General features: G+C 41.5%; 1 protein-coding gene across 1 annotated transcript in view; it reads left to right on the forward strand.

Annotated features, from left to right (window-relative positions):
• The first annotated feature begins 702 nt into the window (after positions 1-702).
• The window catches only part of KIF25 (kinesin family member 25), a 72,292-nt gene continuing 51,724 nt past the window's right edge, over positions 703-21,270 (forward strand). The window contains 5 exon segments of the mRNA XM_077811821.1: positions 703-733; positions 736-872; positions 5,869-5,934; positions 16,112-16,234; positions 17,917-18,055. Of these exon segments, the coding sequence (XP_077667947.1) occupies positions 703-733; positions 736-872; positions 5,869-5,934; positions 16,112-16,234; positions 17,917-18,055 (496 nt within the window).

Below are 21,270 nucleotides of genomic sequence, written 5' to 3' on the forward strand. Positions count from 1 at the left end.
TCTCCCGCGCGCGCGCGGCGCCCCCGGCTCCCGCCACTCAGCGAGCCCCGCTCCAGCGCGGGGCCACCCGCCACTCTGCTTCCACGTGCGCCCCACCTCCCCCCGCCGCGGCTGGATTGGCAGGCTGGGGCTGTCACTCATGACGAGGCAGAGAGCAGGTCGCGTGCAGCAGGTTCGGTTGAGCGGAGGCCGACCGTCTCAAGTGTCCTGATCCCTCCTCCCAGTCCCTGCGTGGCGCTCTCCGCCGCTGCGCCAGCAAGGGCCTTGGCAGATGCTCCCTAACGCCCGTCAGTGAGCGCTCGGAGAGCGCCCCGGTATTGTCACAAGCTCCCTGGCCGCCCTCCAGCCAGTGGGAGTCATCACCGCCTGCGGTGGGAGGGAGGACAAGCGCTGTCTCCGCAGCAACCGAAGCGAAGCCCCATGCCAGCGTCTGATTGGTCGATTCAAAGCGATTCCGTGCGCGTGGTGGGGATTGTTGGGTGCGCGCCGCGGGACCGCGGGGTGACGGCGGCAGGACGGGAGAGAGGATGCGGCCGGGTGGCGGGATCAGCCCGAGCTTTGTGGCCCAGCAGCGGATCCGGCAGCTGGAGCAGAAGCTGCGCGTGAGTGCGCTCCGCGTGCGGGGCGGGGGGGCCACGCTCGGGGAGGAGCCGGTGGCCCTGCCCCCTCACCTGCAGGGGGCTGGGCCGTCCTTAGTGCGTCATGGCAGCGATGTCATCACTGTCGCCCCGCCCCACCCGCTGCCTCCTCCTGGGCTGGCGCCCATGGGGCTGGGGCAGGGGAGGAGCCGCTGGGCCAGGTCATGGGGAGGGCCCTACCCAATGCGGCCTCCATTGGGGGTCTATTTCACGGTCATAGGATTTTTTAAAATGGTAACTGTCATGATTTCAGTTATTTAAACCTGAAATTTCATGGTGGGGTAGCCGTAGGTGTCCTGACCCAAAAAGGAGTGTGGGGGGGTAGCAAGGTTACTGAGGGGTGGGGTTGCGGTGCTGCCACCCTTATTTCTGCACTGCTGCTGTCGGCAGCGCTGCCTTCCGAGCCGGGCAGCTGCAGAACCAGGGCGGCTGCCGGCCGGGATCCCAGCTCTGAAGGCAGAGCCACCGCCGGCAGCAACGCAGATGTAAGCATGGCCGGGTGTGGTGTTGCCACCCTTTCTTCTGCGCTGCTGCTGGCGGGGCATCGCTAGGGTTACCAACCCTCCAGGATTGGCCTGGCGTCTCCTGGAGTCAGCACTGGTTTCCCGGTGACTACTGAAAGCAATCCAGGAGATTTTGATAGGCTATTTCAAGAAAATGACATTACGTCATGTTGGGGAAAAAATTCTCTTGGAATAGCTTCAGTCAGAGTTGGCAACCCTAGCCACCACCTTCAGAGCTGGGCACCCAGCCAACAGCTGCCGCTCTCCAGTTCCCAGCTACGAAGGTAGCGCAGAAGTAAGGGTGGCAATAACCACAACCTCCCCTAAAATAACCTTGTGACCTACCTGCAACTCCCTTTTGGGTCAGGACCCCCAAATTGAGAAACACTGGTCTCCCCCATGAAATCTGTATAGTACAGTATAGGGTAAAAGCACACAAAAAAACAGATTTCATGGGGGGAGTGTGACGACGTGGGGATTTTCCCTTGTTATGTTGTATGTGAACCTGTGAGTCTTACTGTTGAGCCTATGTTAGTTTTACTGTTTTGCTTGAATACTGTCTGTGTCCCAGTTTCCCTGTGTGCTGCACCAATACCTTGGTGGTGGGAGTGGGGTGTGTGACTTTGGCTGAAACCTCTGGGCAGGTGAGGCTTCTCCAGCTGCCTGCACGTATGCTATGACCAGCCGGTGCCCTTCATAACCTGAGACCCAGGAGGGGGATGCGACCAGATAACTCTTTGGCCGGGAAGCGAGACAAAGAAGGAGGAGGAGGAGCAACGGGGGTGTCTGAGGTCAGGTCGCTGGAAGATGGCTGTCTGCTTGGGGAAACTGGAAGAGGGGGAGTCCAAGACATCTGGCCCAGGACTCCCCAAGATAGACTTGGTTGAAAGTCATTAATTCTGTGCTAACAAGCTCTGTTCTACTCTGTTCCTGTCAACTAATAAACCCTTCTGTTCTACATGCTGGCTGAGAGTCACAGCTGACTGCAAAGTTGGGGTGCAGGGCCCTCTGGCTTTCCCAGGAGCCCAGCCCAGATGGACTTGCTGCAGGAATCACACAGTGTGAAAAGGGGATGCTGAATGCTCCAAGGTCAGACCCAGGAAGGTCAAAGCTATATAAGCTACTTGCCCTGGCGACAGTATGCTCAGAGAGAGGAGGCATGCTCCCCCAGAGTCCTGACTGGCTTCATACAGAGTAGTTCCAGAGCATTGCCCCAGTGACTCTGTGACAGGGAGACCAGATTTCATGGAGCATGACGTATTTTTCATAGCAGTGAATTTGGTAGGGCCCTAGTCATGGGGGAGGAAGAAGGAGAAAACAGGCGGGGGAGTGAAGGTGATGGGGCAATAAGGAAGGGTCCAGAGGGGGTGTGCAGCAGAGAGCCCCGATCTTCCCCACCATCCCGCGAGGCCCTAGGGAGCCCGTGGCACAGCACAGAGGAGCTCCTCCTGGAGACCAGATCGAACAAGGGAATGCAAATAGGCCTCACAGTTGCAGGCTGCCCCAACCTCCCATTCAGTTTCTTCCTTCTGCTGGGATAGATGACCAGGGTCCTTCAACCTGACACATCCTACGGAGCTGTGCACCAGGGTCTCCCTCTCACCGCAAAAGGGGCAAGTGTTAGGGGAGTTTGTGAACCACATCAGGCAAATGCCTGTGCTTGGAGCCTCATGGAGGAGCTGCCAACTAATATCCCAGGTGGCCTGTGGAGCTGGAAGCCATTGCAATACCACCCAGCGATGCACCCACCACAAGGAGCTGGGTCAAGGGAGTAGCTCTTGAGCAGATCTTCCTCTCTGTGGCCTCCCCGGTGCTGCTGCTCACCAGCCCCTGGTACTATGTCCCCTGCTGGGCCTGGCCATGGCCAGCCTGGTTCAGCTGGATGGTCCTGGGGGTCAGGGCCCACGTTGGGGGAAAGAGCTACATGTTCCTGCCTCAAGTTCCACCTGCTTAGGGCACCAAGACGAGATGTTGCTCACAGCAGGATTGTGCAGAAGTTCAAATATGCGCCCATGGGCTTTGCTGTGCTCCTGGGTGCTGCAGCTGCTTTGTGCTGGGATACACCTATCAGCAGGGGTGCACTAAGTTATAAACATATGCCTGGCAGCCTGCTCCCAGAGTCATGTGATAAGATCAGAACCTCAGTTTCCATTACAAGAAAGTGTTTCTAGCCCTCTTGGTTGCTAAGAAAAACTTGAAAACATGACCTGAATGTGATCAGTGCTGTGATGTCTGCCTGACTCTGTAGATGCCTCCAGCAGGGAGAAGAGCACTAGCCACTAGAGTCGTGGAAGATGCTACCTGGCCTCTTACTTATCACCTGAACAGATCAGGCTGCTGATGCTCTGGAGTGTCCTCAGATGCTCAGATTGAGATGCCGCACTAAGTATTGTAGGATTAATTCCCCTTTGATGGGGCTCAGATGCCTCATAGCCTTTTGTTTTCGAGGATTGGTTTGAGGACTTGAGGGGAAATGGTGACCATCATCCAAGCACGTTCCATTTGTGGCACCAAAATGCGCTGTCACTCTTAGCAGATTATGCTTTATACTCATCCTTTTCCCTTTCTACATGCTTTGAGTAGTAGTGAACTAATTTAAATGTTGGCATTGATAAATATCATTGCACATCTGAACTAGGATCACAATTTACCAAAAATTAGAATATAAAATTGAATCCATGCTGAGACCTTGAGAAACTTCTGATTCCCCAGATAATATGACTTTTTGGCATCTTCTGGCAATCGGAAAAGAGCAACATCATCTGCTTTCCCAAGCCATTTTGGCTGTGTAGAAAAAAAACCCTTGTGGTTCCAAAATTGGGAAATTTTCTTTGTGTCTGCAATGCTTATTTCTCTGCACTACCAGGAAAGTATAATCTGTACAGATCCTTGAAATACAAGATTGAGCGCATGGCTGTTCTTATTGTAAACAATAATGAACATAAGAACAGCCATACTGGGTCAGACCAAAGGTCCATCTAACCCAGTATCCTGTCTTCCAACAGTGGCCAATGCCAGATGCCCCAGAGGGACAACATCCTCTGGCAAGGCGTTCCCCAGGTTGACTGTGCGTTGTGTGAAAAAATACTTCCTTTTGTTTGTTTTAACTTTAACCTGCCTGTTAATTTCATATGGTGGCCCCTAGTTCTTGTGTTATGAGAAGGAGTAAATAAAACTTCCTTATTTACTTTCTCCACACCAGTCATGATTTTATAGACCTTTATCATATCTCCCCCCCCCCCCCCGCCCCCTTAGTCATCTCTTTTCCAAGCTGAAAAGTCCCACTCTCCTCATACGGCAGCCGTTTCATACCCCTAATCATTTTTGTTGCCCTTTTCTGAACCTTTTCCAATTCCAGTATATCCTTTTTGGGATGGGGAGACCACATTTGCATGCAGTATTCACGATGTGGGCGTACCGTGGATTTATATAGAGGCAATATGATACTTTCTGTCTTATTCCCTTTCTTAATGATTTCCAACGTCCTGTTCACTTTTTTGACTGCTGCTGCACATTGAGTGGATGTTTTTTCAGAGAACTATCCACAATGATTCCAAGATCTCTTTCTTGAGTGGTAACAGCTAATTTAGACCCCATCATTTTATATGTATAGTTGGGATTATGTTTTCCAATGTGCATTACTTTGCATTTATCAACAATGAATTTCATCTGCCATTTTGTTGCCCAGTCACTCAGTTTTGAGAGGTCCTTTTGTAGCTCTTTGTAGTCTGCCTGGGACTTAACTATCTTGAGTACTTTTGATTCATCTGCAAATTTTTCCACCTCACTGTTTACCCCTTTTTCCAGATCATTTATGAATATGTTAAATAGGACTGGGCCCAGTACAGACCCCTCAGGGACACCACTATTTACCTCTCTCCATTCTGCAAACTGACTATTTATTCCTAACCTTTGTTTCCTATCTTTTGACCAGTTACCAATCCATGAGAGAACCTTCTCTCTTATCCCATGACTGCTTACTTTGCTTAAGACTAGGGTGACCAGATATGAACTGTGAAAAAACGGGACAGGAGGTGGGGAGTAATAGGCGCCTATATAAGAAAAAGTCCCAAAAAACAGGACTCTCCCTATAAAAACGGGACATCTGGTCACCCTACTTAAGATGACTAAGACTAGACTAAGGGTTCTCAATCTAGGGGTCATGAGCGGGCTCTAGTGACCCTCCTTTTTTACCCTTTTCATTATTTTTAAAAATATTTCTAGCCTTATGATTGCAGAGACTATCTTGAAAAGGAGAGCTGAGCTTTAACTGATGCAGTGATGCCTGCATGAATCTGCAGACAGCCTGACACAGTAGCTCAGGGATTTTCAACCTAGGGGGCATTGCACCCAGCAGAGTTGCAAACATGTCATGGTGTCATAAACACCCGCACTTTCCCAAGCTGCTAAACCAGCTAGGTTGGAAGGGAGTACCAGTATGGGAAAGTAGGTCTCAATATTGAAAAAAGATGAGAACCAGTAACTAGACAATCTAATAAATGGGAATTATTTATCCTAAGTGGTTATAAAAATGTATATTAAGGCAAAATATATTAATGAAAGTTTATTATATCACATCAACTTCTTACACTGCAATATTTGTGCTGCTGAATAATAAGTGCATGATTGTCAAAAGATTATTGGTCTGACTACATTCAGAAATTATTATTTCAGTTTTATTGCTGAGGGTGAGGATGCAGAATCTAGTTTATCAGTTGTTTTTTCAGGCTAAAGAAGAAAGAATAGTTGTGCTGGAAACAGAAAATGCTCTTCTTCATCTGAAACTTGCAGAGGTAATTATATTGTCCATGTTTAATCTCTTGTAAAGTGAGTGGAGACGTATCCATGTTGTTTGTGAGTTGGTGCTAAAACCCACCACCTAAAAAAAGAAGTTGGAATCCTTTTTCTCATTTTCAAAGTGTGTCATCTTCCTGTGGGGTAAGCTTTCGAAGGATGGGGGCACAGCCTCACTTTTTATGAGCACAAATTTTTGCTGGAAAAATTTTCACACTTTCTTTAATTGCAGGTGCAAATCAGGTAGTCAGACATGCAAATACTAGAATACTTGCCTGTAATTTCATGCCTTCAAAAATAAACTGAGGGAGTAAACATGCACACCAAATTTGAGCACTTTCACACTGAAATACCTGATTTCTGCTTGCAGTTGAACTGGATGTGCAAAATGTAGGTGCAAATTTTGAGGGGGCAGTTTACACCCACAAAAAGGAGGCCACTCTTTTCAAATATTTGGCCATAAGTTGGTTTCAGGAACCTGCATTTTATAATTAATGGGCTTATCAAAGATGCTCTATTGAGTGTCTTCATGATATTTGTGTACATACGTGTCTTGTGTTGGAGGGAGTAAAACTAAATGTCATATAAGCAGTTGGAAAAGCCTAGCTATGGCTAAACTAATCCACTTTGTTTCATAATACTGCTGATCAGAAGGGACAACTATTTCTGGAGCAATTACTGAAATAATGAACAGTCCTCATAAATAATATTTTGCCTCTTCAAAGCTGGGTCTTTAGAGATTAAAAGAAATTTGAGAAGTTGTTTTTTGTGCAAGACCAGGACTGGCTGTGTGGATTAGAGGTAATAGTGACCGTCAGTTGACAAATTCTAATCCAGGCTGAGTCATTAAATCGTTGTGTGACCTCAGGAAAGCCACTTGCCCTCACCATGTCTTGGTTAACTCTGCTGGATGAAATTGGATTTAACTAAAAAAATAAGAAGTCCTGACTGCAAGCCAGATGGTGCATCTGAGATGACTTTTGCTGAGTACACAAAAGAATACTGTATTTTATTTCATCAAAATATATTTCAATTTTTTTTTTGGTAGCATTTAGTGAAGATATTCTTAGGAATTTGAACTGACCTTTTGATCTCAAGCATACAATATGGAGATTATTCTAGATAGTAAGATGCATCAGAGGGCAGAATGTGTCTTGTAAACAAAATACCCTCCTCCAGAGCCAAAGCCAGTATGAGGACTCGTCTACATGGTGTTTAGTCTGCACAAAGAATTTTATATTTTAGTTTGCACTCGTGTGTCATGCATTAACTGGCTCATGTGGCCCTTGCTGGCTCACACTGGAAGTTCACTGGTGTGCATTAATGCAGTCCTGTTTCAAACAGTACTATATTAACGTGCACTGGGGAATTTTTAGTGTGTGCCAGCAGAGTCTGTGCGAGTCAGTTAGTGCAGGACATGCTAACTAAAGACTAAATGAAGACTAAAATTGATACCCCTCTTCTGTGGATTAAAGCATTATGTAGACAAGACTGAGTTTTTCAGTATTCTGCCTGTAGGGCTGATCAAGCAGGCAGTCTGTCACAAATCTAATCATTGCTGCTAGAAAAATCCATTCCAGAGTTTCACTTGTTAATTGCCAAATATATTGCAAGGCTGGAGCAGATAAAGGTATATGGAGAGCACCCTGATTGCACCACAAGCAGGAGGAATCATTGCCAAATGGTTCATGTCAATCAAAATATCTTTTTACTTAACTCTCTTTAACAGCAGTGCAAGTACAAAGCTATGTATAGAAAAATATAATGTAATCTGTGGTCACGGGTGGTTTCAGCATTTTCATGATAAACTTCAGATCCTTTCCTCCTCGTAGAGTTTAGGGAAGGGACCGCTATTCGGTCTTACAACCTTGAATAGCATTCCCATTTTTCCCCACTTTACTTTTTCTTCCCCTAATCTGAAAGCCCCCAGTAGAGCTGGTGCAAATGTTTAAACCCTCATGGAAATTTTCAGGGAAAATGAAAGATTTTTTTTTGAGGTTTTCATTGAAATTTTCCATGGGAAATTTTGAGTTTTCAGTGGTTTTGGCTGAAAACGATCAGATTTTTGCCAAAAATGGGAGTTGTAATGCTTAATGGGAGTACCAGCTTGTTCTTTGTCCCCATTGTCCTCTGTGGGCCAGGATCGTCAGCTGGACTACAGCTCCCATGATGCATCAGAGTCTCCCTTTTTTGGTGAGGGGAAGCTGTGCAACATGGAGTCCCTGGTTGTGGTGCATTATGAGAGAGCAATGCCCATTTTTGGCCAAGGTCTTTGGAGGAAAAAAGGAATTTTTTTGCAGAAAGCAGATACTTTCCACGAAAAACGTTGTTTTACTGAAACCCCAGCCCTACCCCCATGTCACTTTTACTCTTTGACTGGACTCTTAAGAAACCATGAGTGCCACTCCTTTGAGTTAAATGTTGGCCTGTCCAGTGCACTGGCCCAGAGGCATAAGGGGGTGCAAGCTCTCTTGTGCCAGCTGTCTGCATCATAGGCAGCAACATGGGAGGAGAAGTGGGCTTTGCAAAGTGGTTACTGACCCTCTTTTGCTCAGGTGGTTGGGTTGGGGGTATAGTGACACCTCCACTCCCACCCTGTACTAGTCAGCACAGAGGAACTTCTATACTGGATATAGATTTGGTGAAGTTTGCTCCCTCCTGGGAGAAGTGGGATAACCAGGAAGGAGATTGTGGCTCTCTGAGCCACAGGACTGTCTACGCACAAACTTGTGCTGGGTTTAAATAAGCAGGTTTAGTTAAACCATGGACCCTTGTGAGTGAACACACTTATATCACCTTAAACCTGTTTGTATTGGTTTCTTTTGCTCCACAAATAAATTGATACAAACGAGATTTAAATCACTTTAAGGGTGTCTACCTTCATAGCACATTGATTTAACTGAATTGGCTAAAAATCACACAGTATGCTGCCCTTTATCTGCCCCTTATTTAGGACTTGGTGGTGAAGGGGGACTTAAACTACCCAAACATCTGTTGGGAAAATAACACAGCAGAGCACAGATTATCCAATAAATTCTTTTGGAATGTATTGGAGACAGTTTTTTATTTCAGAAGGTGAAGAAAACCACCAGAGGAGAAGCTAGATTTGATTTTGACAAGTAGGGTGGAGCTGGTTGAGAATTTGAAAATGGAAGGCAACTTGGGTGAAAGTGATCATGAAATGATAGAGTTCATGATTCTAAGGATGGTAGGAGGGAAAACTACACAATAGAGAAAATGGATTTCAAGAAGGCAGACTTTAGCAAACTCAGGGAGTTGGTAGGTAACATCCCTTGGGAATCAAGTCTAAGGGGAAAAACATTTCAAGAGATTTGGCAGTTTTTCAAAGAGACATTATTAAGGGCACAAGAGTAAATTATCCCACTGTGTACAAAAGATAGGAAATATGGCAAAAGACCACCCTGGCTTAACCCAGATCTTCAATGATCTGAAACTCAAAAAAGAATCCTACAAAAAGTGGAAACTAGGTCTGTCATAAATATAAAGGGAAGGGTAAACCCCTTTAAAATCCCTCCTGGCCAGGGGAAAGCTCCTCTCACCTGTAAAGGGTTAAGAAGCTAAAGGTAACCTCGCTGGCACCTGACCAAAATGACCAATGAGGAGACAAGATACTTTCAAAAGCTGGGAGGAGGGAGAGAAACAAAGGGTTTCTGTCTATATTCTGTCTTGGCCAGGGATAGACCAGGAATGGAGTCTTAGAACTTTTAGTAAGTAATCTAGCTAGGTACGTGTTAGATTATGATTTCTTTAAATGGCTGAGAAAAGAATTGTGCTGAATAGAATAACTGTTTCTGTCTGTGTATCTTTTTTGTAACTTAAGGTTTTGCCTAGAGGGGTTCTCTATGTTTTTGAATCTAATTACCCTGTAAGGTATCTACCATCCTGATTTTACAGGGGGGGATTTCTTTATTTCTATTTACTTCTATTTTTATTAAAAGTCTTCTTGTAAGAAAACTGAATGCTTTTTCATTGTTCTCAGATCCAAGGGTTTGGGTCTGTGGTCACTTATGCAAATTGGTGAGGCTTTTTATCCATTTCCCAGGAAAGGGGGGGTGCAAGTGTTGGGAGGATTGTTCATTATTCTTAAGATCCAAGGGTCTGGGTCTGTAGTCACCTAGGCAAATTGTCCAGGAAGTGGGGTGCAAGGTTTTGGGAAGTATTTTGGGGGGAAAGACGCGTCCAAACAGCTCTTCCCCAGTAACCAGTATTAGTTTGGTGGTGGTAGCGGCCAATCCAAGGACAAAGGGTGGAATATTTTGTACCTTGGGGAAGTTTTGACCTAAGCTGGTAAAGATAAGCTTAGGAGGTTTTTCATGCAGGTCCCCACATCTGTACCCTAGAGTTCAGAGTGGGGGAGGAACCTTGACAAGGTCAAATTACAAAGGGTAAATATAAACAAACACCAGTATGTAGGGACAAAATTAGAAAGGCCAAGGCACAAAATGAGGTTGAAGTAGCTACATACATAAAGGGTAATAAGAAAACATTCTACAAATACATTAGAAGCAAGAGAAAGACCAAGGACAGGGTAGGCCCCTTACTCAACGAGGGGAGGAAACCATAATGAAAAATGTGAAAATGGAAAAGTGCTACATGATTATTATTTTCAGTTTTTATCAGAAAGGTTTGTAGGAACTGGATGTCTAACATAGTGAATGCCAGTGAAAATGAAGGTACGATCAGAGGCTAAAATAGGGAAAGAACAAATTAAAAATTACTTAGACAAGTTAAATGTTTTTAAGTCAACAGGGCCTGATGAAATACATCATAGAATACTCAAGGAGCTGACTGAAGAGATATCTGAGCCATTAGAAATTATCTTCAAAAATTCATGGAAGACAGGAGATATTCCAGAGGACTGGAATAAGGCAAATACCAAGCCAATCTATAAAAGGGGGAATAAGGACAACCTAGGGAATTACAGACCAGTCAGCTTAACTTCAGTACCAGGAAAGATAATAGAGCAAATAGTTAAGCAATCAATTTGCAGACAACTAGAAGATAATAAGGTGATAAGTAGCAGTCAGCATGGATTTGTCAAGAACAAATCCTGTCAAGCCAACCTAATAGTTTTCTTTGACAGGGTAACAAGCCTTGTGGATGGGGGAAAAGCGTAGATATGGTATATCTTGACTTTAGTAAGACTTTTGAGACTGTGACTTATCACCTTCTCATAAACAAACTTGGGAAATGCAACCTAGATGGAGCTACTATAAGGTGGAGAGTGAGTTTGGGGGGCGGGGGGGGGGCTGAGAAAACCTGGATTTGTGCTGGAAATGGCCCACCTTGATCATCATGCACATTGTAGGGAGAGTGATCACTTTGGATGAGCTATTACCAGCAGGAGAGTGAGTTTGTGTGTGTATGGGGGTGGGGGGGTGAGAAAACCTGGATTTGTGCTGTAAATGGCCCACCTTGATTTTCATACACATTGTGAGGAGAGTGGTCACTTTGGATGGGCTATTACCAGCAGGAGAGTGAGTTTGTGTGGGGGGGGGGGCGGAGGGTGAGAAAACCTGGATTTGTGCTGGAAATGGCCCAACTTGATGATCACTTTAGATAAGCTATTACCAGCAGGAGAGTGGGGTGGGAGGAGGTATTGTTTCATGGTCTCTGTGTATATAATGTCTTCTGCAGTTTCCACAGTATGCATCCGATGAAGTGAGCTGTAGCTCACGAAAGCTCATGCTCAAATAAATTGGTTAGTCTCTAAGGTGCCACAAGTACTCCTTTTTGCGAATACAGACTAACACGGCTGTTACTCTGAAAACTATAAGATGGGTGCATAAAGGGTTGGAAAACCATTCCCAGAGAATAGTTATCAGTGGTTCACAGTCAAGCTGGAAGAGCATTTCAAGTGAGGTCCCTCAGAGATCAGTTCTGGATCAAATTCTGTTCAATATCTTCATCAGTGACTTAGATAAAGGCACAGCGAGTACATTTATAAAGTTTGCGGACGATACCAAGCTAGGAGGGGTTGCAAATGATCTGGATAAACTGGAGAAATGATCTGAAATAAATAGGATTAAATTCAATAAAGACAAATGCAAAGTACTCCACTTAGGAAGGAATAATCAGTTGCAGACATACAAAATGGGAAATGACTGCCTAGGAAGGAGTACTGCGGAAAGGGATCTGAGGGTCATAGTGGATCACAAGCTAAATATGAGTCAACAGTGTAACACTGCTACAAAAAAAGCAAACATCATTTTGGGCTATATTAATGGGAGTGTTGTAAGCAAGGCACAAAAAGTAATTCGTCCCGTCTACTCTGCGCTGATTAGGCCTCAACTGGAGTATTGTTTCCAGTTCTGGATGCCATATTTCAGGAAAAAGGTGGACAAATTGGGGAAAGTTCAGAGAAGAAAAACAAAAATGATTAGGTACTGTTTTTTAGACCTTTATGAGGGAAGACTGAAAAAATTGGGCTTATTTAGTCTGGAGAAAAGAAGGCTGAGGGAGGGGACATGATAATGGTTTTCAAGTACATAAAAGGTTATTACAAGGAGGAGGGAGAAAAATTGTTCTCTTTAACCTCTGAGGACAGCACAAAGCAATGGGCTTAAATTGCAGCAAGGGCAGTTTAGGTTGGACATTAGGAAAAACTTCCTGTTAGTGGTTAAGCACTGGAATAAATTGCCTAGGGAGGTTGTGGAATCTCCATCATTGGAGATTTTTAAGAGCAGGTTAGACAAACACCTGTCAGGGATGGGCTAGATAATACTTAGTCCTGCTTTGAGTGTAGGGGACTGGACTAGAAGACCTTTCGGGGTCCCTTCCAGTCCTATGAAAAAGCCGCAGTTTAGTTCTCTGTGTTTTTTCCTAATCAATCGTGTTTTTAATAACCTTACTATTTTGCCAGCATGCACTGGAGAGGTAATTTTTGAATAGCATAGAAAATGTAGTTCCCTTCCACTAAAAAACAAAACAAACATTTCTTCTAAATATTTCTTATTTTTGCTTGAAAATATACATGAAGGGATGTGCTCAGATAGAAAAAATATTTTAAAAAGTTCGTTCTTTACCGGTATTGTTAATAATATCTTAAATTATTAAAACTTAAAATTTAAAAACTGCGTATTGCTTTATTTTATTACTTCATGCAGTTTGCTTTTGTTTGCCTCCTACTAGGGCCCTGATCCTCCAGTTACTTCCATGAGGACACCTAGGTCTGCAAGCATGAATCTACTGCTGCCACGTTTTGGACAATGCAAGTAAACTGGTCAGTTTCTCTTCTATTTGTAGTCAGTTTTACTTTCAGCTTCTCCTGGGTAACACAATCCTACAAATTCTGGGTGGCAAACACTTCAGGGGAATGATAAATCAAAAGAGGAAACTGTTTGCATAGAAAAGGTCATGAGAGTATTTCTAATAAATGTAAAACCTGAAAGTGAAATTGAATAGAAGCTGACTATAAAGAAAAAGTGAAACTGACCAAACTATTTTTATTGTCCACCCTGAGAAAAATAGAAAAAATAAAACAAGCAGAATTATACAGCAAAAAATAAATTAAATGTTTGAAATGCTCTTAATTTTAATAACCTCAAACATTCTGAATAACATAGCCCCAAATCTTGGAAAGACTTATTCATGTGCTTAATTTTGTACATGAGTAGTCCCATTTACTTCAGTAGGACTATATATGTGCATTAAGTGAAACGCATGCATAAGTCTTTGCAAAAATGGCACCTGAGAGATTTGAATCTTGGGAGTCCTTTTATAAAATAGACTAAAAGAAAAAATTCCATGTGATCAGTATATAGGAGCTGTCACAATTTCTGGCTAATCAAGTCTATCATAAAAAATACGAATTTATAAAATGGCTTTTGTGCATCCCATAGACAATCATGCAGCTTTCATTTTACTATATTTCTAGTGTCCGGTAGCCTTTTTCAAAAAGTTCTGACCTGCAGTACTTTAGCTAGTGCTTAAAAACTGGATGACTTTCAGATAAAAAATACCTTCGTGAGTATCCTTTTAAATATCAACATAGAAAGATTTGTGCTGAGATATGGAGGAATGAAGATTTTCTCCTGGGGTATTTCTGAGCTGGAGTTTTATATTTACCTGCAGTTTTGAGAACTCTCAAGAGAGCAGTCAACCCTTAAAAATGCAGGAGAATCTCTCTCTGCCTCCCATAGTACTTGTTGCTCCCAATTGTTTACATGTAAAAAGAGTCATTGGTTACAGTGATTTGAGAGTACTAAATAAATATTAAAATTTAGTTGATCCTCTGTTCCAGCAGTTGTCAAACTGTGGTCCATGGAGTCCTTACAGAGGGTGGAAAGCTGGTTAGTCACATGAGCCCAGATTCTTAAAGGTATTTAGGCACCGAATGCCCATTGGAGTTAGGAACCTTAATACCTTTGAGGATTTGAGCTGTTAGTGCTTTTTCTTCTCCTTGTTGCCAGTTATTAAATTTCATTAAAATAAGATTTTTTTTAAAAATTAAATATTTTCCTGCCTTCCTTTGTCGTGTAAGCAATTGTTGTAGCTGCTCCAGGAATGTTATGTGTTTGGGTGGATCCTCCTATTTCATTATTGCAATCCTGAATAGGAGGAGGAGTTCTGCTCTGGAAGATAATTTTGCTATTAATATGTGGTCCATACTATGAAAAAGTTTTGAGAACCTCACCCTGCTTGGATAAAAGATTTTTTTTGGAGAGCATAAATCATTCTTATTTATGTTTTTGTTTTGTTTTGACAACAGAAGTTCACTGAGTATCATGTTGCTCTTGTTGTCTTCCATGTGTCAGCTGTAATTGAATCTTTGGTTCCACCATAACTGTCATGGCAAATTAACTGAATTAAATCAATCCACTGTCTCATTGGTTTTAGTTCTTTATTTTTACTAGAAGTCATATTATTGCACTCTATCCTGCTATCTTAATTTAAACTACTGGGAACTGCAGCCACAACTCATTTATAGATTGAATTAACTGGAAAGCAAGTTCCATGGTAGATAGAAGTGTACTCTAGAAATAGGAAAAAAACAGTACAAATACTAGTTAAGAACTGAAAGGTGTCAACAGGTTATGGGGGGGAATTGGAATAAGACATATTAGCTAGCTTTAGTGGTGCCATGAATGCTTGTAAACAAGTGTGATGACTGAAAAGTGATTTGTTTTTTTATATTATTCAGGATATTGCTCTGCAGAATTTCACAAGTTCTCCTCTGCGTAGATTTCATTTTCTAGTGATCTTCAATATAACAAAGGTTATCATTTCAGTTCAGTTACAAAATCCATTTTTTTTTCTTCTTAGTTTCCCATAATTTGGGCATAAAAATTGCTTTTGGATTAAGTTTACATTTTTAGATTTTCAATGTTAATTTTTCTGTACATTAGAAAAAATTGGTTTGGCCACTTTAAACTGAGGGCCTAGTGTACCACTGTATTATTTGATGTTTACATGAATGTCACTCCACTGATTTCAGTGAAGTTCTGGTGGTGTAAAACTGGAGTATCACAGTGGTAAGTCAAGGTCTGAGTACTTAATTAAATTGCTTCAATAAAAATGAAAATCCAAGAGAAATATAATCCAATATAAAACACAACTGAAATAATAGTAGGAAGGTGTTTATAGTGACATAAGCCTGGCAATTCAGAGAGTAGGCTGAAACACCTTCTTTAACCTATTCCATTGTGCCTATGGATTTCAGAACATATTGTATGATTTTTAATGTCATCTGCTAATTGACAAACCCTGCAATAATTAGCCCTCTCGTTTGAGATTAGAAAAGGAGCATTACAACCTTCACTCCCATTTTTTAGTTTTAGTTTTATTTGGTTAAGGTCTTTAATATTACATTTTCATAGTTTGAAGGAAAACTATTATAAAATTTGGTGACTTGTATTAACTTTTTTTTTTTTTTTTTTTTTTTTTTACATAAAGCTGATGAAGCATTGTCTTTTTTTTCCATAATGGATAAAAAATAATCTTATTTGGTTATTTTTTAAAATATGGTTTTCAAAGACTGATCTTCTTTCACTACTGCAAATATGGAATATACCGTATTAAGAGATGGCATTTGGGTGCCTGTGTTCTAGTCCCTGGCTGGTGCTAATGTTGAAATCTCCTATGTTAGACCAAAACATACACTTACAGAGTTGTGAATCTTCAAAGTGACATTCTCCGTTTGTTTTTTTTTAACAGTTTCGAGGGTTGATTGGAAGAGACACTAATGAAGTGGAACAGCTTAACTTTGTTCATGACAAGCAACAGAACTTGTGCAGAAGCACGAGCTCCATTATAATCCAGGTTTATGGAGCAATACAGGTAAAGAATCTTAGTAATAATGCAGAGATACTCAGTGCACCGAAGCAGTCATAAAATATGTTAAAAAAGAAACAGTCCGTTCTAAGTCTAAGACAGTATGCTAATAATTTCTGAAAGATAAGCCTGATCCTAAAAACCTCTGCATGTGACACTCCTATCAACTTCATCAGCAGTTCCCCACATGAAGGGCTTGTGGGAACAGACCCATGAGCAGTCTATTTATATTTTATTGGTTAGTGTATGTTTGTTTTACAGTACCTAAAACATTTTCAAGGCAATGAAAACACTAGAGCTGTCCACCCAATTGTATTAAAATGTGTTATACCTCTGTTAAAAGGTACTGACTGCAAACAGGCTGTAAAGCTGTGGGTTTCTCTCAAGGACACTTGCAGATGTCAGCTTTTTTAGAGGAACATGAGTCTCTGAGTTGATGCCTAAAAGCTTGTATAAAAGGAGTGCATCTGAACTGTCTTTGAAAGAGAAATAACAGAAAAGAGGACTGTGGTGTTTTATAAATGAAGTGTGCTAATCTCATTAGAATGACGCTTCATAGAAAATATTGTAATACTATTTTAAATTTTAGGTTAGATAGAATGGCAGAGCTGATTGGGATGCAACACATTTGGACTGTGATGGCTTTCTATCAACAAGGAGATAAATACATTACAAGAGGCAAAAGCTGTCCAGATACAATTCTAAATTACCTGTATTCCTAGAATTGTCACTGAAAAACACTGGTTTTCTTACCCTGTTGTGTTCTGTAGCTTTTCGGAGGTAGATTTTATTTTTTTAACCTTCAGTACAAAGTCTTACCATTAAAAATTAGTCAAGTAATTAATTCACAGTGAAAGGCTGACTATGTAGTACTAGTAATATCAAAGCACCACAGAGTAATACTCAGCACTTTCTCATCTTCAGAGGGCCTTAGAAAGTGTTAACCATCACCACACCTCTGCGAGGTAAATCATTATTAATCCCATTTTACAGATTGGCTAAGTGCCTTGTTGAAGAGCCTAGAAGGAGATTTCCTGGCTCCTAGTCTTACAGTCAGACCACACTTCTCTCTTGCATTTAATTTATTTTTACTTATTTCAATTTTTGACTGTCAGTCTAAGATGCTCTGGGTGTTAATGTATTTTAATAATAAAAAACATTGTATCCCACACTATAAAGGAATCTGATTTTTGTAAAATGCATCTTCTTTCATATCAGAAGAAGCGGCTAATTCTAGAAAAATTTGAGGATGAGCTAGGTATGTAGCTACTGAACAAAGTATGTAAAATGTGCAAAGTAAGAATATAGTAATAACTAATTATTTATTTTTAAGTATGTGTATTTAAAATTACTTGTATATGTGATTCATAAGCATGTACATTACGCACTGTTAAAGTGTCTTGGTTTTAGTTAACAAAATTAAAAAAGATACTTTCTTCCACATTTAGGGCCTAATGCAGTGATGGTCTGAGCACTTGCTATGAAATTTCCTGCGGAAGTCAGTTGGAAATGAGATGACTTAGCATCTTGCAAAATCAGTCCTTAAATTAAACCCATTCATTATGTGAAATATAAACGTTCTTCTTGGTTGTGATACCTGACAATAGTTATTTGCATTATGGATATTTTACCATCCAACTACTATTTTTACATCTTTTTTAAGATGATGTTTTCTGCTTATTGCATAGAGACTTAAGCGAGACCTGAAGAACCTCCATGCATTTGCTCTTGAGCTTTCAAGAGACTTTCAACATCAGTACAAGAATTCTCTTTACCAAGTTTTGACTGCTGTCCAAAAGATCCAGCTGCAGAATGAAGCTCTGCAAAGTAAGACTCACCGCATTTATGTTTCAGACGTGTAACATTAACATTACATTTCTTTCATGTGTTTCGTTTGGTTTTGACATGGGTGTCACTTAAATTTTGGGGTCGTTTTTTGTTTGTTTGTTTTTTCATTTAGGCTTCTAGATCGTGGGCTTTCCTTAAGCAGGTACTACCAAAAATATGTGTGTAATCAAATATTTTCACAAGGCAGCATGCCTTACAATAATTTGGATCAATTTTTTTGGTGCTGATTGCAGCTTCTACTGGAGTGCCAAGTTGGCCCCGTTCTAACATTTTAATGTGAAATTTTCAGGCTTGGTATCTTGATTGTTATGGAATAGTAAAATAAAAAATGTGTTTCCTGAGCTGGAACTTTGTACTTTTGACTGTACCAGGGAAAATCTCAGGAGAGTTCAGCCTTCTCAGAATAATGTCAGAAAATAGGGCAAACTGGATTTTTAAATTTTTCCTATGTTTTAGGGAGAAAATATACTTCTTAATTAAAAAAACAGACACACACAAGGTACTGTGTAAAATGACACTATAAAGACTACGTTTTCAAAATTCAGTGCCTATGTTTGACTTGCAAAACATATATAAATGCAAAGCATGTACTTGTCTGCACAAACACTCTGTGTATGTGTAACTCAGGCACTAAGGCATTGATTCTGCAATTGGAGCCTCCAGTCTGGACTCCTGCACATGTTCAGAACTCATTGACTTCAGTGGGACCCCACACAGGCATAAGGGTCTTTGCTAGCGGATCTGATAGCAGGCTTGGGGACCAGAGTTTTGAAAATGTAACCGTCAACATCTGATTTGATTTATCCAAAATGCAGGAATAAAAAGTAAAAACCAAAATTTGTGGGCCACTCAGCAACTCACAATGCTATCCCCAGATATTGCAACATATGAGAAACAATTGTCCATTTTTATACTGCAAAAATCAGTTAGGTCTGGGTCTTATTTGTCTCAAGGGGGGATTACTTACGTAATGGAATCAAGCAGAATGCACAGTGGCAAGTGTGTGCCAGATTAGTCAGACAGATGGATTAAACAAAGATTATGTACTCTGCATGGGTTTAGAATGTTCCACTGCCAAGATGAAGAAAACAATTAAACAGACCACCTTTGATACGGTAACAGAGAACAAAGTAAAAAAGAACCAGGATTTTAAGTTGAATGCTCCAATTTATCGGGCTGTGGGGGGCAGTTATCCCATAAACAAATACAGTGTTGTAAGCTAGTTTTTAAAATATTCTTTATAGGTCCCATAGAATCCTCTGGTCTGTTCTAGTCTTGCTGTTGAAATCCCTTAATGCATCAGTCTGTGATGTCACAGCTGTGGAATAGCATATTGGTGCTTGGGTGATTTCTATGTGTTCTTAACCTATATTTTTCAGTTCCTTATAGTAATTTATTACTTATAATATCATGTACCTGGAAACATAAAATATTAATGTTCTGAGTTAGGCCACAGTCTTGCATTGTAATCTGTGTGGGCGTAGCCACTGATTTCAGTGGAGCTGTGTGTGAGTGTAGCAGTTCCACCCACGTGGATCAAAATGCAGGACTTGGACCTTATGTAACAGTGACATTTACAAGGATGTCAAGAGGTGGTGAGCTATTAACTCATGGGAAATGTTTTCAAGTGTAACACTTACATAAATGTTAATAATGGTAAATAGTAAAGATATACGGCGAGGCTCAGCATTAGCACAGAAAATATTCTCGTAGGATAAATTTGGGTTTGAAGGACTCAAAATGACTGACCAAATGCACACAAATTCTAAAGTATTTTTTAAAATAATTGCAAATGGAAAAGGTAGGAGGAACTTTCCTGCTGTAAATTTGTTTGACCCAAACAAAATGGAACTTAGCATGATACAAAAGGTATGTGGTTGGATACCCTTATCCCTCTTAAGTAAATGAGGTAGGGGTGGGAAAGAGTATGAACGAAATAGCAAACTACATTGTCAGTATCATAAACTTAAACAACCAGGCCAGGTTCACAGATCATCATGGAAGGGATTCTACCTGGAGATTTGTCCATCTGGTAAAACAAAATAAAATTGGTGGACCAGTTACACAATATCATAGAGAAATATTCAGAATTACTGTCATGAGATTTATTAGAGCATAAGCTTTCATGAGCTACAGCTCACTTCATCGGATGCATACAGTGGAAAATATAGTTGGGAGATTTTATATACACAGAGAACATGAAACAATGGGTGTTAACATACAGACTGTAACAAGAGTGATCAGGAAAGGTGAGCTATCACTAGCAGGAGAGTGGTGGTGGGGGGGGGACCTTTTGTTGTGATAATCAAGGTGGGCCATTTCCAGCACTTTACAAGAACAGTAGGAGGGGAAATAAACAAGGGAAATAGTTTTACTTTGTGTAATGAGAAAAGGAGGACTTGTGGCACCTTAGAGACTAACAAATTTATTTGAGCATAAGCTTTCATGAGCTACAGCTCACTTCATCGGATGCAGATCCACTCCCAGTCTTTATTCAAGCCTAAGTTAATTGTATCCAGTTTGCAAATTAATTCCAATTCAGCAGTCTCTCGTTGGAGTCTGTTTTTGAAGTTTTTTTGTTGAAGAATTGCCACTTTTAGGTCTGTAATCGAGTGACCAAAGAGATTGAAGTATTGTCTGACTGGTTTTTGAATGTTATAATTCTTGACGTCTGATTTCTGTCCGTTTATTCTTTTACATAGAGACTGTCCAGTTTGGCCAATGTACATGGCAGAGGGACATTGCTGGCACATGATGGCATATATCACATTGGTAGATGCACAGGTGAACAAGCCTCTGATAGTGTGGCTGATGTGATTAGGCTCTAGGATGGTGTCCCCTGAATAGATATGTGGACACAGTTGGCAATGGGCTTGATTATCACTACAAAAGGTCGGCCCGGCCCGGCCCGGCCCCCCACTCTCCTGCTGGTAATAGCTCATCTTTCGTGATCACTCTTGTTACAGTCTGTATGGTAACACCCATTGTTTCATGTTCTCTGTGTATATAAAATCTCCCAACTATATTTTCCACTGTATGCATCCGATGAAGTGAGCTGTAGCTCATGAAAGCTTATGCTCTAATAAATTTGTTAGTCTCTAAGGTGCCACAAGTCCTCCTTTTCTTTTTGCAAATACAGACTAACACGGCTGCTACTCTGAAACCTGTCATGAGATGTACACTTCATCCCTTAC

This window comes from Eretmochelys imbricata, chromosome 3 (assembly GCF_965152235.1).
Source record: "Eretmochelys imbricata isolate rEreImb1 chromosome 3, rEreImb1.hap1, whole genome shotgun sequence".
NCBI lineage: Eukaryota > Metazoa > Chordata > Testudines > Cheloniidae > Eretmochelys > Eretmochelys imbricata.